Source organism: Patagioenas fasciata, chromosome 7, assembly GCF_037038585.1.
Source record: "Patagioenas fasciata isolate bPatFas1 chromosome 7, bPatFas1.hap1, whole genome shotgun sequence".
NCBI lineage: Eukaryota > Metazoa > Chordata > Aves > Columbiformes > Columbidae > Patagioenas > Patagioenas fasciata.
In genome coordinates, this window is record NC_092526.1 from 4559615 (window position 1) to 4577030 (window position 17416).

General features: G+C 40.1%; 1 protein-coding gene across 33 annotated transcripts in view; it reads left to right on the forward strand.

The window, feature by feature from the left end:
• GTDC1 (glycosyltransferase like domain containing 1) overlaps positions 1 to 17416 on the forward strand; it is a 200961-nt gene that overhangs the window by 44857 nt on the left and 138688 nt on the right. For all 33 annotated transcript variants that reach the window (XR_011739926.1, XR_011739927.1, XM_071810699.1 and 30 more), the window contains one exon: positions 15470 to 15680. Coding sequence is in view for 31 of the 33 variants with exons in the window: in XM_071810699.1 (XP_071666800.1) it covers positions 15499 to 15680 (182 nt within the window). In the remaining 2 variants the exon portion in view is untranslated. The remainder of the gene's footprint in view (positions 1 to 15469; positions 15681 to 17416) is intronic.

Genomic DNA, 17416 nt, shown 5'->3' on the forward strand with positions numbered 1-17416 from the left:
TGTATCAGTTGCTGCCCCTTAACTTCCGTCAACTGATATTTGAACCTGTATTTAAGTCACTTTTGGAGTGCTAAACCCTGTTTCTCACCGGTTTAATACAAGTTGTTTTAGACCCTGTTGTCCCTTAAACTAACCTCGGGGTGCCTCCGGGACAGTTTTCAATGAAGATTGGGTTGGTATCTAAAGAGAAAAGAGTCTCATTGAAACTACACTTCTGTGGGTCCCAACCTGTTTTTCAGCATTGGAATGGTTGCTTGTTAGTGGTAGGAAGGCTCATGTAATTTGTGGCTTTGGAGATAAAAAAAATCACTGAAAATAAAGGAAAAAAAAGCCAAAACATTGGTATCAAGCAAGAAGCAAATGACAGTAGTGGAGAGTGAGACTGATGTGCTGTGAGTGGCCTCTCATAATGAAACTTATTGATCTGTACTGAATTTTCAAGGGATTTCAGATATTTCTTTTATCAATAGCTGAATGCAATGGAGTGGGTAACCTTAGGGGACATTAGAAAGGAAAAAAAAATGCATTTTTTGCTTGCAGTGATTAAATAAAGTAATTTTGACCTTTGTTTAGCATACGGAAATGGAGAGAGCTTCAGCAAGAGTCTTCTCAAAATGGAAACAAGTAATAACCAGTAGGCAATAGCACATATATTTCTTCCAATTAGACAGTATGCTTATTGTGGAAATGGTGTAAAAGTCATCAATTTAAATAGCATGATGTAATTGAGCAGCTAAAAGCTGCTGGATAGCCATAGTTTTTCTTTCTTTGGCTTTTTGTACTCCTCAGCATATGTGATGTTTTATGTAGTAGTTTCTTCTAAAATTTCGCCTTTTGGAAGGATGAAAAAGGAGCAGACGGGGTTTGTGTGCTGCAGTGATGCTGTGCATAGTGACCAGTGTATGTGGTGAAATGTGCAGCATCTTATTTTTATTCCCTACTTTTTTGGCTGCCAAGTGAAATCAGCGGGAGCGAGAAAGTGTCTGTGGGCAGAACTCTTGCTTTTTGCAATCCAAGTAGTTCAGAAGCTCTGAAACGCAAGAAACCACACGTAATGCTTGAAGAATCCAGCTGTAATTTTGAGAGCTGAAAGAGAAAGCAGTGAGTGGGTATTTGCTGCAGCTTCCATATGATGAGAGCCGTTCTCACAGCCTGTGATTTGCCACTTGCAGAGAGTATATAAAAACCAAAGCTACCTGTTTTTACTGCTCGCTGGCAAGTGTGGGGCTTAATTCATTAGAGCAGACAGCGCAAACAAGATCTGCTCACTTGAATGGTTTTTAAAAAAAGGCCTAATTTAACTTGTCATGATAATTCCAAAATATGAGAAACAACAAAGTCGTAGAAAACAACATTTTCAGTGAAAATGTAACAGTGTTTTGGTAAAAAAAATACTTAATCTACTTGTATTTTAATGGTGGTTTCTCTAATGTTGTGCATGTCCACCCAGAAACAGTTATATGATGCCAGCTTAATTTGTAAAACAGCAGAGTCAGAGACTGGCGCTTTTGTAGACTACAGATTTGTTAGATTCGTGAAAATAACCCAAACTATTGGCTGCTTTTGAGGATTGCATCTCTTTCAGTAAGTCATACACACACAAATTCAACAATTTCAAAGAAGAGGCTGGATTTCATGCTTTGTAGAGTACTTGAAAGCATCGTTGATGTAGTTTTACCTGTATGGGAGAGTCTGGTTCATAGCGGTACAGATTTCCCTGACTTCATGTGAGATGTGTTCAGGGTTTCAAGCTGTGGGCAGAAGGTTAGAACACCAAAGATCAGAACACTTGGGCTTAGAGGAGCATGTGCAGAGAAAGTGTAGGAGGGTGTGAGTAGACTTAAAGTTTTAATGAGGAGGGGCTGGAAAAAGAGAGAAAAAGAACAAAAGAGCAACAAGACTGGTGAAGGGACTTGAACACAAGCCCTATGGGGAGAGGCTGAGGGAGCTGGGCTTGTTCAGTCTGGAGAAGAGGAGGCTTAGAGGTGAGCTCAGCACTCTCTAGAACGACCTGAAGGGCAGTTCTAGCCAGGGGGGGATTGGTCTCTTCTCCCAGGCAGTCAGCAATAGGACAAGGGGGCATGGGCTTCAACTCTGCCAGGGGAAATTGAGGCTGGAGATTAGAAAGCAATTCTGTGCAGAGAGAGTGGTCAGCATTGGAATGGCTGCCCAGGGAGGTGCTGGACTCACCGTCCTTGAAGGTTTTTAAACTGAGATTGGACATGGCACTTAGTGCCATGATCTGGTCAATGGACTGGAGTTGGACCAAGGGTTGGACTGGATGATCTCTGAGGGCTTTTCCAACCCAGTCCATTCTGTGATTCTGTGAAAAAATTCAAAGAAGAGAAAAAGATGATGTAGGTCTAAGGTAAGTACAGCAGGAAATAATTAGAAAAGGAGAGAGAATAGGAAACAAAATAGATTATGTTAAGAAACATAAAGAGGAAATCAGGAATTCAGTCATTTGAGGAACAATTCATATGTTTTCAAGAAGTGTGGATGTTCCTTTTGAAGACAGAATTCATCAGCTAACCGGGTGAAAAATAGATATTAATAGAGGATAGAAAATTTTGTCTCATTTTCAGTTTAAAAAATGAAAGTACAATCTGGGTAAAATCTGTATTTGGCTGTATTTTCTTACAGGGGTTCATGCTAATGAAAATTAACACTGCTGTTCAGGATATTTTTTCACGTGTGGTAAAACGGCAAGTAAATTCCTACTGGTTTAAAATAGAATGTGTGTTGAGGTGGCTGGAAGTAGGACACACAAGTCACTGCTCCTTTCTTCTGCTCTTGGCTTCATTGGAAAACTACTGTTTGAAAACCGTGTAAATCACAATTTCTAATTCAAGTTTTCTCATCTGTAAAGCAGAGATAACAATACCTACCTACCTCATAGGAGTGTTGTGAGGTTTAATTAATGTTTGTTAAGCTCTTCAGCCTTTTTGGACGAAAGCGGATAAATGAAACCTCTTGTTAACAATGGGAAAGTGCCAGGCAGAAGATGTAGAGTGATTTTGAGGTTGGAACGAGGAGATAGAACAGTTACACTTTAAATAAAGCATATTAAAAGAAGAAAGATGTTTGGTTAGAAGTGATAGAATTATTAGATTTATTGAATCAAGTGTTTTCTTACATTTAGCTTGTAATTTGAACATGTACGTAGATCTGGATCATCTGGACTAGGTGATCTTTCGAGGTCCTTTCCAATCCCTAACATTCTGTGATTCGGTGATCTGGTTTTTGCTTCAACTTCAGATAGTTTAGAACTTTGTTGCCTTTGAAAAGTTGAATAATTCATCTCCATTCCCCTTTTACCTCCACTGGGAAGTGAATTCTTTATAGTCTACCTACCTATGCCAAACCAAACCAAGTGTTTCTCCATCCTCAAACTTGCATTGAGGTTTCTGGAAGGGCTGAATTGCTGTATTTAGAGATCATAGACTTTGGAATAACAAGTAGGCAACAATAATAGTAACAAATACATGAAATTTGGTGTATGTATGAATATGTCTACAGTATAATTTGAGCAACCCAATAATATGATCAGGAGAAAAAATTTTGAGACAATTTTGACACAAGTAATTGAGTGCATTAATGTTGAGTGATAAGAAAATCGGGGGAGGATTAGCTTTGCTACACCTTGTTTCTGAAGCTTTTTTTCTGCTGATTCAGATAGGAAATAGTCAAAATAACCTTTCTCGTTGCAGTCAAAGGAAATGCTGTGTATATTCACCAGCAAGTTTCTTAGAATCGACTGTGCCTGTAGCTGCAAACTTAACAAACATCGTGGTGTGTCAGCAACATCCCAGGTGTCATTATAAATGTCAGCAGTATGTAAGTGGCATTTGTAAATAAGCACAAACATGCAAAATGGTCCGTGTTTGTTACCAACCCTTACGCACCTTCGCTGTGCCGGAGCTTCGTGCTTGGTTGAGTAGCTCATGTGAGTTGAATGTACACTAAATATCAAGTGGTGTTACACAGCTTGGAAAGAAAAAGAGCTTTAAAGAAAGCAAGCAGACTTTTGATAGTTTTTTCCCCAAGTTGTTCTGTTAATGCCCAAGAAAACGCTTCCACGAGTGTTAAGAAAGCAGCTGTCTCTAGACTCCAGGAAAAGTCATTTATGGATCTCTCTTGTCCATAGCCATTCAGACTTTCAGTGGAAGGCAGAGCGCCGCTGCTCTCGAGAGGAGCTTGAATCAGCTCGCATGAATATTGCCCTCTCCAGGGATATTGGCATGCAAAACAGATGTTGTTCGTCTTCAATGCACCTCACAAATGGATTCTTAACCACTTGGAAATGAACAGGCAGAGTCGGGAGTAGGTGCTCTTCAGCGGAAGCGAACTGATGTGTAATCAGGGTGGATAGGTGGCAATAACTTCTTTCTCAAAGTGTTTGGTACTATTTAATTTGGGTACCTTGCCGGTGTTGTTTTCCACTGTATGTATTTACTAAAGGCAGCTAAACCTGTGTGAACACAGCAACAAGCTGTTGTCATTCCGAACATCCGGTGTTTTTTTTCCCCCTACCATTTCCCCTCTCTCTTAATTATATTTTATCTCCAATATTCAAACTGGGAGAGTGAAACATCTTGCATGCTATTTCTTCTTTAAACATGAGGCTAAAACAGTTCCATATAGCACCTTAAAGTATCTACAGCTGACTGATGTTTGTGGGACCAACCTCTGCTTTAACAGCGATGGGAAGATAGAATTTGAAAAGCTTCAGAAAGATCTCAGTCATTTGCCTTGTGGTAAGATAACACCCATGTAACACCTCTCTTAGATTCGGATCCATTTTGTGAAAGCGATTTGCGAAAATCTTAACATAATTGAAGGTAGATTTAAATTTATCTTCGTACACAAAGCAATTGTTTCCTTGCTTTTTCTAAAAATAGCAAAATACAGCGGTGTCCAGAGCATCAGCACAGCAAAAATGCAGCGTCTTTATTGTCAGATGTGACTGATAAATAAGGATGCACCAACTTCCCTGGGTCACAGAGTAACTTCCAATGTGCTGCCAATAAAATCCACTTAAATAAAGCGAACTTCTGGGGACTAAATTTTCTTTGCTTGAATTTCTGCAGACTTCTGAGGCTTCATTGCTCAGCAGGGTGTATTTGTTACAAGAACTGGAAGAAGGTGCAGCTGCTAAGGGCAGAAGTTTCTGAAGGTGAAGATGGTTCACAATTTCCCTTTTGTCACCTGGAAGTCAGCACTAAGAAACTTCTTTAAAACTACCTGAGGTCACTGGAGTTCTAGCAAAGACTAAAAAACAGTTAAAAATTGGGGTTTCTTTATACCTTACCAAGCCACGCAACAGCAAATGTTATGGTAAATAGAAAAGAACTTTTCTTAGTCTTAATGTTTGGTGTGTTTGGGTTGAAAGTGTTTGTAGCAGAAGGGTTCACGGTTTCATCTGGAGGAAGAGCAAATGCTGTGGATTTGGCTTGAGTTACTGGTAGGTCGGTGTTATTTCTACTGAGCAGTTCCTAAGAGCGTTTTGAGACCTGACGAATACCCAATGTGTTTTCTTAGTGTCTTAAGCTCCACAATTGACTGTTATTTGTAAATGCAAGAAAAAAGAGTAATAAACGATAATACCAAAGGTTTTAGCTGTAGTGTTGCTTTGATTGTCCTTGTACGTGGAAGGGTCTCTGATCTAACCAATGCCTTTATTTTAAAGGTGTTTCCAAGCTGTGCACGTACTGTTCCTCAGGTCTCCAAGAGACACTTAGAGCTGCTGGTGGTATTGTCAAAAATTTCCTCATGGCCGGAATAAATACGTGAGCCTTAAATCTGTAGTACGAGTCGGAACCGCTCCTTAACTTGATGGTGAAACTTGTGGTCTTTGTGTCTTTGAAATGAAGAAGTGGGAATATTAAGTACAGACCTTGCATGTATGAAGTGTAAAGGGTTTCCCATATTGGCATTTCATCATATCAGTGATGTCAGTAAGAGCAACTATTAACAGCCCGCTGTACTTTAATTAGTTAGGATTTTCCAGTAACGGCCTTAAAATAGTTTCTTGAGCTCCAAACGCTGCAGTGAAGATGGTTTTCTCTGCACCCCCGTAGTCGTGGCCATTATAAACCACACTTCACGTTAACGTTTGCAGGAGGAGCGCACTGGGTTCTGCAGGTTTGCTGAAGTGGCTGGTGGGTGCCAGCATCATTTGGGTTTTGTCGAACAGGATGTTTGATTTTGATAAGGGTTTTCAGGTTTCAGGAGGGAAGTTTGATGAGCATGGCCAGTTGACTCAGGGACAGGAAATGATTTTCAGGCCTTTTTTTTTTTAATATTGGCAGAGAAGTGATCTGAAGTGAATTTTACTATCTTCATGATTTATAATGAAGTAAAATTAAAAAAAGAACTGTCTTCAACTCTTTTGATTGGAGACTCCAATAGCTTGTGCTATAGCCAGATTTTGGTGTGTGCTACAACAACAGCATTAAGGCACAGGTTTTCTGCCGATGTTGGTTTTAATGGTGTTTTTCTAATCCCAGCCATCTGATAATCTTCAAGGAAAAATGAATTACATCTTGATGTCTTCTTTGCATGTCCTTGCCTTGCTGTTCGATGTAGCAGTGCAGAAAAGGGCCGTGGTCCTCCCATCTCTGTGAGAGCCTCCCTCAGACATTAATATTTATTCAGTTTGTGGTATCCACTTTTAAAGCATCAGCTCAGAACCTAAACTTGTTTACAAAATAACCTTCCCAAACAGATTGTTTTGAGATGCTTGTGTATCACTTTTATTAATGAAAAAAAAACAATTCCTAAAATGCTCACCATTTAAATTGACAGATGATACCAGGCATCTTTATTTAACTCATGTCAGTATTTGTCAGCTTTCTGCGGTGTGTGTATCCATAGAGACTTTCCAGTGGAGGACACGGACACCTTAACTTTCTCATAGTGGCACAGTAAAATAAAATATCTGAATATGCCTTTATTCCATTGCTTTAAGCAAATCCCTGGGAGTATTTCATAGGCTTTGCGGACAACAGAATGGAAAAAAACTGGTGAAAGTCATAAGATTTGCTATTCTTGGGTCAGCAGGTATCTTGGGGAATACTTGGAGAGAGCCATTGGAAAGCACTTTGACTGCACTCCAGAGCCTTTAATTTTGCTACAGCCCTTTCAGAATGTTTTGTTAATACTTTATAGGGAAATTACCTACAGGAAACGTGATGCCGCACCACTAAATTAGATGGGCAACTCTTATTCTGTTAGATCTATAAATTGGTGTGGGTAACATATCTTCTGCATGTCAAGTTGGAAATAGAATGTAAATATTCAAGTAGAAAAATATGTTTAGTGCCATATAAAGTCCTTGTTCGATGTTGTGTGATGCTTGCTATGGCATCGGAGAGCTTTTGAGCAGTTTCTGATACTGAATGGAGTTAATGAAGCTAATGAAATGTATATTCTCATAGATTCATAGTGTGAAGCATTGGTTGAGACCCTGACAAGACAAGAGTTGGCCAAGTGAAAACCCAAAAATAATTTCATCTGTTGTATTCTATACTTAATAGTTAAAATTAAGGGTATTTTGTACAGCTAACTTTGTAACCTTGAAGTTACTTTATGAGTCACAAGACTGTCATATCCAAAGTGCTGCAGGGACCTTATACGTAAATGTTGCTGCTTATAAACAAATGAAAACCTGATGATTTATTCTCTTCACTTGGTGAAAGCTTCTGTAGCTTTGCAAAATCCTCATGATTATAATTTTAAATGGCTTGTGTTGCAGGTTTTTAGGTGTATAACATGGCAGATACATTTGGCACCCCTTTTGAAGTCCATTTTCCGTCACGGCTGAACCTCACCGACATGTGTTGTGAAGTTCACATATCTGTCCCTGGGTAATACTGCTCCGTGTGGGACTCCTCCTGCGTTTCACAGCTGAACTCAATTTGACAGTAAATCTCATCCCATCCTTTTTGTTGACTCAAGGTGTGACTGAAGATGCAGATCCTTTCATCACATATTCAAAGGGATAGTTTCTGACTGCAAAATAAATCTGGCTTGTGCCTACTCAAAAGTTGCTGCCAAACTTCTCGGGCTACCAAGCCTAATGTTTCAATTAATGTTTAAGTTAACTCTTGCAATTCCAGGTTTTGTACAAGAGGAGTGTTTTAAGTGCTAAACCTCAGATTTCCATGGTATGAGAATGGTTCGCTATTCGTCTTTTAAGATTTTACTGTTTCAAATTTGCTGTAGAAAACTAAGCCAATTTTTTGATGTAGGATGGTTCTGTTATCTCATGGAACAGTTAATGATGGCTTCTACGAACTATAGATTGTCTTCTGTAGAAAATCAGTGAAAATATCTGCAAGTCATTGTATTCAAGTGTGTATATATATATATATATATATATATATATATATATATATATATATATATGTGTTCTTAAACTGGCTATGAGTGCAGTTCATAATGCCTACCTTTCTATAGAGAAACAGCCCTGAAGCCCAGAATGTGTAGAGCACATTTCTCATCATATTCCTAATAAATTGGAGAAATTTCCAAATGCCAGCCCATTATTACCAGACTGGTGCTTTTTCTGTAATAGGAAACTAGCAACTAATATGTCTCCTGTCAAGTTTAAAAATAGCGCTACATCTCCCATTACCACACCTATTAGTTCTCTATCCACTTGGAGATATTCTAAATCAAGTATTGTTCATCTATTTAAACCTAATGTAAGCCCTCACGATCATCAGTATTATCAAATTTATAGTAATTGGTACTGGAAAAGATGAGCCTTGCAAACTGCCTTGAGCCTTCAAGCGCCATAAACACAGGCCAAATAAGTTGGATAAAACCAACATGCCATGAAACCACACTGGCAGTCTCTGTTAAAGTAAGTTATCATTATTCCAGGCTTTTGAATTACATGGCAAATGGGAGCTTATAATTAACTGTTAAATCAGAATAACTAGTTTTCTATCGGCTGCAAGTGCTAACCTTGCATTTTCAGGTTATGCTCTTACAGTAGATCTGTACTGGGCTTTTTGAAAAAAACTGTTAGTGGCTGAAGAGCTACCCAAAATAACCTTAAAACTTTTTGTGAATCATAGAATAGTTTGGGTTGGAAGGGCCCTTCCCAGCTCCCCCAGTGCCCCCCCTGCCATGAGCAGGGACATCTTCACCAGCTCAGGTTGCTCAGAGCCCCGTCCAGCCTGGCCTGGGATGTCTCCAGGGATGGTTCAGCCACCACCTCTCTGGCCAACCTGGGCCAGGCTCTCACCACCCTCAGTGTAAAAATTTCCTTCCTAATGTCCAGCCTGAATCTCCCTCCTTTAGTTTAAAACCATCCCCCCTTGTCCTGCCATAACAGGCCCTGCTAAAAAGTCTGTCCCCATCTTTCTTGTAGGCCCCTTCTAAGTACTGAAGATAAGGGATTGTTAAATATCTACTTCTCTGCAGCATGCAGCAGCATCTGTAAGTCTATTTGGACTATTAAAGGGAAGAAATGGTGGAAGAAACTGTGGAATCGTAACCCAGTTTGCAGGCGATGGGTGGTTGTGGCTGTACAGGTTTTCCTGACTGATCATGGCCCCTGGTTCTCCGCTGCTCTTTCATCTTTTCCCATTCTCTTTCGGCTTAGAAATCGGGCAAATGTCCTTCTAATTAAATATCAAAAATAATGACTTTGTGAATCTGAAGCCACAAAAATAGTTTACAGACTGTTTAGTTTCACCGATACCCTGTTCTGGACTAAGTAGACCACTTAGTAGATGAATTAGAGACATCCAAATTAGTTGTGTGTTGTAGTTGCTGTTGACAATGTACTGGGAATCAGGAGATGGGGCAGTGAAATGTCCCTGAAAATAGCTCTTTGGAGTACTGTGCTCCAAAGGGGGATGTGTGCTTCCCACCAGGGCAGCGTGGCTGTATCTGGGTTTGAGTTAACCATAAATGTGATGCACAGATGTTTTTCTCCACTGGAAAAAAATAAATTGCAATAATTGACTTTATTCAGTATAGATTAAGATCTTCAAAGATGTTGATTTGAGGATGTCTAGAAGTATAAATGCAGAGTACTTATAACAGTTTTGGACTGTCACGAAAAAAACCCCTACAACACCTTTAATTTACAGCAGGAAATAAAAGCCATTACTGACTTTGCATAGATAAAATCATAAAACAATTTAAATACAGAGTTTTAAAATACATACTCAGCGTATGCATCAACAACTTTTTCATATGGATTTATAACAATGTTGTTTACTTAACATGCACAGGATAGTGTGTGGATTTTACACCATGTTATTTTCTAAACTTGTAAACTCCAAAAGGAGCCATTAGGGTGGCTCTGGATTAATCTTGAAATTGTAACTTTGCTGCTGTTGCGTTTCAGGGTAGAAAGCAGAGCTACCAGAACGGCACCTGTTGATCCTCACAGTTTGTATTTCAGTTAAAATCAAAGCATTTCTTTAAAAGTTGTAGTGTTTGCAATTCAAAATGCATCACCTCCCGTGCTGTGGTGTTCCTCACCTCTGTGGGATGGACACCTGTATGTGTTTTAACAGTACGGCTTAAAATAGTCCATCGAAGAGTAACTTAGCAGTCCTTTAGGCAAACGCTTCAAATAATGTCATAAATAAGCTTTACACTGAGAGGGATTTTGAGGCAGAATTCTCAGATGGGGGAATCCTTACCTGAGACCATTGGGAATTCTGTCGTTTTCTCCCATTCAATCTGGTTTTATTTCTGGCTGGGAATTACTTACCAATGTAACAAAGACAGGCTTTGCAAACACACATGTTGATTGTAAGCACAGAGAAATGTTATATTTTAGTGTTTAGCGAAACAAACCCAGCACAATCCCTCCTGGTTTCGGTGGTGACTGCTGGGTGCCTTTGCTGCCTGCAGGTAACGCTGGGTTTTGCTGTTCTGTAGGTGTTTGCAACTCTCGGGTTGTGTGGATGGGCCAGACTGTGGTTTAGGGGCATCACCAGTAAATTAATATCGGTGCCGATACAGACATCCAAATAAAGGTGAGCGATTTTTGGTTTACCGCATTCTCAAAAGAGGTAGAGAATTTCTTGCTTTTTCCAGTTGATTTGTATCAAAAATGAATTAAGCGGCACTCTCGCCTTGCGCGTTTATGGAGTTTAGTAATGACAAACCTCGCAGCCGGTACTTTTGGGTGATCTAAATAGGAGTTGAATTTTGGTCGAACTTTAAAAAGGTGTTTGTGTGAAGGTTTCGATGAGTCACTGGCGCGAGTGGGAGGGGAACGCGGGCTCTTTCAATCTGGGTCTGTGTGTCTACACGTGGCATCCCCACTCCAAAAGGGTGCGTGTCCTGGGGCTGGGAGAAATGTAGTGATTCTGTAATAATCCCATGGAAAAATCCCGTTTAACCGGAATGTGAAAAGTTTTTGTGTGTATCAGGTGTTCCGGTGTGTTGATCTGAAATCATCCATAGATACATTTACATCCACAGTTCGTACCTGCTGGGTTTTGTAGCTGGTTGAGTTGTAAGATACCGAACCACGTGTGCTCTGGATACGGTGGTGGAATAAATGTCTCATACGCGTGGGACTGCGACCGTTAAAACGATCATTACTGAAACCATATACCTTATTTCCTGTAGCTAATGGCAGCTCTCTACCTATGGAATATATTAACAATTATTCCTTTGGTTTTGGATTGTTGCTCAGCTATTTTGTTGGACAGATATTTAAACATGATCTGTAATTTATGTTGTCTGAATACGTCAATGAACAGAGCTAATTATGGCTTTCTGATGTGAGCTGTGCTGATGTTTGTGAAACCAGGCTTCTGTTTGAAAGAGTGAATGTATGTTCTTTAATAACTCATGGAAAATGATGAGTTTTCTCTGCCTAGATTGGTTAACAGAAATACTTTAACTGCTGTTCACCTGGAGTTCAAAAGGAAGCAAGGATTTCTGTGGCTTGTTGAACAGTTAATTCTTCTGTGCCCTTAAAGGAGGTTTTTATTTATTACTCTGTGTAGCGCTCAGGATTGCTTTTGAATGGAAATGATGGGTCAAACAGCGGTGGTGCATTTAGGGACTGTGTTTTCTGCAGTGTCACCGTGTGCTGGGGCTGAAGCAGATGACAAAAGCCCTCAGTGAACGTGGCTTTGAGAAACAGCACCTAATCACCTACCTACATTCCTCAGTACTTTAATATAATACTCTATTAGTCATGTCGTTTTTGATACTGTTACCACCTGAGAGGGTTTTCTTCTTTTCAGATAGTTTCTTATTAATCTATATCCTGAAGAATGTGCTGCTAACGATACAGGCAGAGTAATGCATTTTCAAAGCAATTTTTTGAGAGGAACACCCAGGATTGTTGGCTCCAGAGAGGAAGCACAGTAATGAGAAAGGGGAAGCCGTTCTGTTTTTCTAATATTTGTTGTTTTCTTTGAAACGGGGAAAAGAATACCTGGAGTGATTTATATTTAATTGAGGATTGCATTCCATCAGATACGCTGAATGTTCTCAGGCCATTTATCAGCTGTGTCTTTTCAAGACCTCTGAGGAGTCTGCGGTCCATATTTACCTTAACTCGCCCAGGTCAAGGGAAATAAAGCAAAAATAATAGATGTTATTTTTGTACGTGAACAAAACTACAAGTCATGTGGGTGAAATATGAGGTAAATAACAGCGTCCTACCTCCTCTGTGCCTTTTAAAATTATTAGTTATACATAATATAATTTCCTTTGCGTTATCAATGTATCTCTTTAAAACACACGATTTATTGGCTTTTTCATTGTTCCAGCTTAGTCAATCACTGAAGTCAATGAGACATATATTGTGCTCCTGTTATTCTTTAGTAGCTTCATGTTTAAGTAGCCTCTTGTTTAAAAAAAAACCCGAACAAAACATGCCACAATTGCTCCTTATTTAACATATTTTATAAATGTAATTGGATGTATATTTCCGGTGAGGTAGGAGGATAATACGACGCTAGAATCCTACAAGTGCTATTGAGGATTTTAGTGAGCAGTACCAAAATTTTTGGGGAACAAGAGTTTAATAAGGAAACCTTTAAGCTTCAGGTTGTCTCTGATCGATGCGTCATTGCCGCTTTTCATGTGCAGTTGCCGTGGGGTCTACATGTGATATTGCAAAGAATTAGGCAACAAGAACCATTTAACCCCCGCTTCACGACGCATCCACAATTCCAACCCCGTTTCCCAGTGTAAATAGCCAAAGGGAACTTATTGCACGGCGATGTTTGTGTGGTATTTGCATAACGCGCTTTTATCAATGGATCTAAAGGTGGGATAAAGGCAGAATAACCTAAATGTCAGGGTCTTTAAGCAAGAAGGAAACCCGAGAACTGAGAGAGTCTCTTACCGTCAGCACGTACAGTCATCCTCTGTCCCCGTGAGGGGTGTATGGTGAAAACTGTTGCAAAATAACACCCAAGAGCACGTTGTTGATTCAGCTAAACCCGGCGATAAACCGGTTTCAGAACCAGCCTGATGAAGTGCGATTTGATCAGATATTTCATGAGCGAATTACTTTATTACTGATACCACTAATGATTTGTAAATTAGCTGCAACTCGTTCTCCCTGAGCGACTGACTCAGTGACATTTATCAGCTTTCCACGTATCCCTTTTTTTTGGGGAGGGGGGGGTGAATTTGCAAAACGCTTCCTTCTAGTCTTTTGAGTTAAATTTTCGATGACGTTTGTTGACAAGCGTAGCATGATTAATTACAAATTGTTCTTTAGGTGAATAGTGCATATTCTCAAACACAGCTTGTGTTTTTATAGCAGTTATTACCCTGCAGGCTCCAAAAGGGCTTTGGAGTTGAGACTCTGATTTCGGTTCCATCATTGTGAATTCAGAAAACGTCAGTGATCTCAAAAGTGTGATTATGTTTTTTCTTTATTTTGAAATTGGGTCAGTGGAAAAGAGAACTGAATCTGCTTTGCTACCTGAAAAGCAGCAAGCTCCAAAATGGAGTGAAATCACTGCTTCTACAAGGCAATCCTTTTTCTTCTGAAAGGAGCATATTTGTCCACAAAAATAATGTATTTGAAACAGTATGGGGGAGTGAATAATAAAACAAATTATAATATGAATCCAGGCTGGATTAGGGCAAGGAAAGTCAGAGCATGGAATACTTTTGCTGATTAATCTGTAATGACTCCGGAGATCGACATTGCTGTTTCTGTTTGCTCCATGATGGGCCAATGACTCAAAGTGATCTAAAGGCTTCTTATATTTTGTCTTGCAATTAGATTTAGTCAGCGTTTGGGCTTTTATTGCTGGCAAGTTGATCTTTTGATAGCTACAGTGCACTTGTAAGGTGGGTTTGTTTGCTGCTTTTCTGCCCTCTGATCACAAATCCATACATTTTTTAACCTGGTCTTGAATTCAACTAAATTGCCAGGTTGAGATGATGATTGAGATTTTCTGGAGAGTATGTAGCTCTCTGTTGAATTCTCGCTTTTTGTCAGCAGAGGCTTTGAGAAGATAAGGATTACAGTCTGAAACCACCAGAAATTACAGGTCAGGAAATGCATGCACCGTCCTGTGATACACGGCATCAAACGTGACGCTCGAGCAAAGAAGTTTAATGCAGAGTCCTCCCTTTTGAAGGGTCTGTGGAGAAGGAAACTATCAGAGAAACAGTCTTGGATGGTGAATACCTTTCAGGGTTTTTGTTTTCAACTTCTGTCTCTGATGGTTTTGCTCAAAGCATCTGAAAAGCAGCTTTTTCAGTGCCCCGAGTCTCTGACTCACGAAGGAGATGAGCAATAGTCACAGGGTTTTCGTCTTTCCCGTCGCTTTGGGCAGCGCGTTTTGCATCCTGTTTGCGAGCAGCACTGGGGTTTCTCAGCTTAGAGCTTCCTTAAGCCTGCGAGACTTGTCTTTTCCAGCTATTTTGGAGTATTCAAAAAAGAAGGTGTCACTTGGATGGGGATCTCAGCTCCCAGGGATGCAGGAGAGTCCTGAGGGATGCTCAGCCTGCGTCTCCCCAGGCTGCTTTCTGCCTTTAACTCACCCAAATGAACGTGATTAGCAACCCTTGGGGCTGAAGGTGTGCTTGGATTGTTCTTTGGCTTTATCTACCACCAGCAAAACCTGTGAAAAAATGAATAAACTACTTCCTAACCTATGGAAGAATGCTGTATTGAAGAGTGTGTAAAGTAAAGCTGCTTTTAAATACCTGTTTGAAAAGAGAACAGTTAATTCAAAATACAGTATTTCTTAAGTCATGCATGTTTTGATTAATTGAAAAATTAAAAATGGTATCTTTGTCATGGTTGAAACCAATAGGTGTGATAATTCTGCCATCAAGTAGCCTTTTCTGAGGTAAACTCGTTAATATAATGTGAAAGATTAATTTAATAAGAAAAATGAAGACACTGTAAGGCCTCACAGTGTTTCTTCTCCAATATCCTGTCCTCAAACGAAAGAAGGTGTATTTCTAAAGTCAAATATTCTTCTGCTGTCGTTTTCAGAATCCAGACGGATCTGAAGCACTTGAAAAATGAGCGTTCTTCTCATTGAAGCCTTTTATGGCGGTTCCCACAAACAGCTGATGGACCTGCTCCAGGAAGAGCTGCAAGACGACTGTGTCCTCTGCACCCTCCCTGCCAAGAAGTGGCATTGGAAAGCACGGACTGCTGCGCTTCATTTCATGCAAACAGTGCCGACAAGTGCTAATTACAGGTAACCCAGGAACTGAATAATCTCAAAACTCGAATTACAGGGAGACCTTCAACAGGTCTCGTGAGCTGGCTCTTCGGTTACGTGCATTCAAGCGTCTGTGCGCAAGCAAATGGAGGCTTGCTGTGGACAGTACAAGTTTTTCTTCTTGCGTTGACTTCATTGAGTATAAAATATGGGAAATTACTACCGTGCTTCGGAGTTTGACTGTTTGTCTTGCATTGCTAGTCCTTGTAGTCTCTAAGAATGCAAGTATATGGATACCTGTGTGTATGTTTAAAATTATCAGGTCAGTTCGGTAAGACTGAAAGTTTTAAACTGCGCTTCACAGGTTAAGTTGAGAGATGGGATAGACGTGAGCACTGCAAACTTCTTCGCTTGTCCTCCAAGGTGTCTATTAGCAGGTCTGACTTATCAGTGTCGCACTCGGGCTGACCTGGAGGATTAAGGGAGCAGTTTTATCTTAATTGTGGTCCGGGTCTGTAGTGTGACGGCAACTGTGGATGTCACTTATGCATTTATGTAAGTGGCAAATTTCTATCAGCTAGAACCTGGCCTGATAAAAGCCGACTATTTAGGTCAACAGATAGCTATCATGTAGTGAGAATCGGTTACTGCAGAACCGAGCTGTCTTTAAACCCGACAATTGTGCTTGGCCTACCTGACGGGTTGAGATGCGGTGAGGTGATTGTATTGAGCAGTGAGATATCGCGTGGCAGAGCATCGCGCTCTGGGTGGTAAATAATCGCTCAGTTGACTTTGTACCTTCGTGAAGAGAAACCATTTGTGCGTCAGGGTGTTTTAGCACAGGCAGCTGCTTTTCAGCAACAGAATGAACTTCGGCAGGACTCTGAGAACACCCAAATAATGTGCTGAGTAGCTATAGTTCAGCACCGAGTCTGGTATTTGTTACCAGGAGCAAGCAGACATAGTTGGCTGGGGAAGGAATATGATTTTTCAAGGGTAGATTTTGTGCTATAGAAGGCTGCATTTGAACAGTGTTACTCAACACAATGTCTAATCCGTTTTGGAATGCATACTATATAAACGTACACCTTTTCCGTGCTTGCTTCTGGCTTGCATTTAAAATAAGCTACCATCCCAAGCCAAATGTTATAATTAATTTTCCCCGGTTTGTCTTGTGCGAGGCATTTAGCGTCGGCTTCCTATTGCTTTCCTTTTTGCAACAATTTTGTTTTGGAGGAGTGTGTATGACAAACTGTTATGTAAATTTGTCTTGTATCGCAACCACATCCTCCAACGCATCGCAATGTTATCTGTGTTCCTTCAAGGTCAGCAGCCCAAGCTGTCCAGCACTAACTGTATTAAACTGATCAGACATCACTCATAGACATACACTTCATTAGTTTAACTTACAGTTACATTGACCTAAGATAACTTAACTTCAATTTGTCAAGTAACCCACATCTTGGGGGAAGGGAGAGGGAATGACTATAAAAAAAACCCACCAAAAACAACCACCCCCCAAAAAAAACCCGAAACAACAACAAAAAAAAACCCACCCTCAACCCAGAAGCTTGAAAAATTCACTTGAAGTGAATAAACTTGCAATCTGTCATAGACTTATGTGCAAATATAATCTTTACTGACAGCAAATAAATCTGATCTAACCAATAGAGCATCTTAGAGAGGAAAGCTCTTTCCGTTGCTGTTGCCGTCCGGGTTTGATCAGACAGAATGAAATAGTCAAAGTTCACAAAGATGGGATGTTTAAGAAA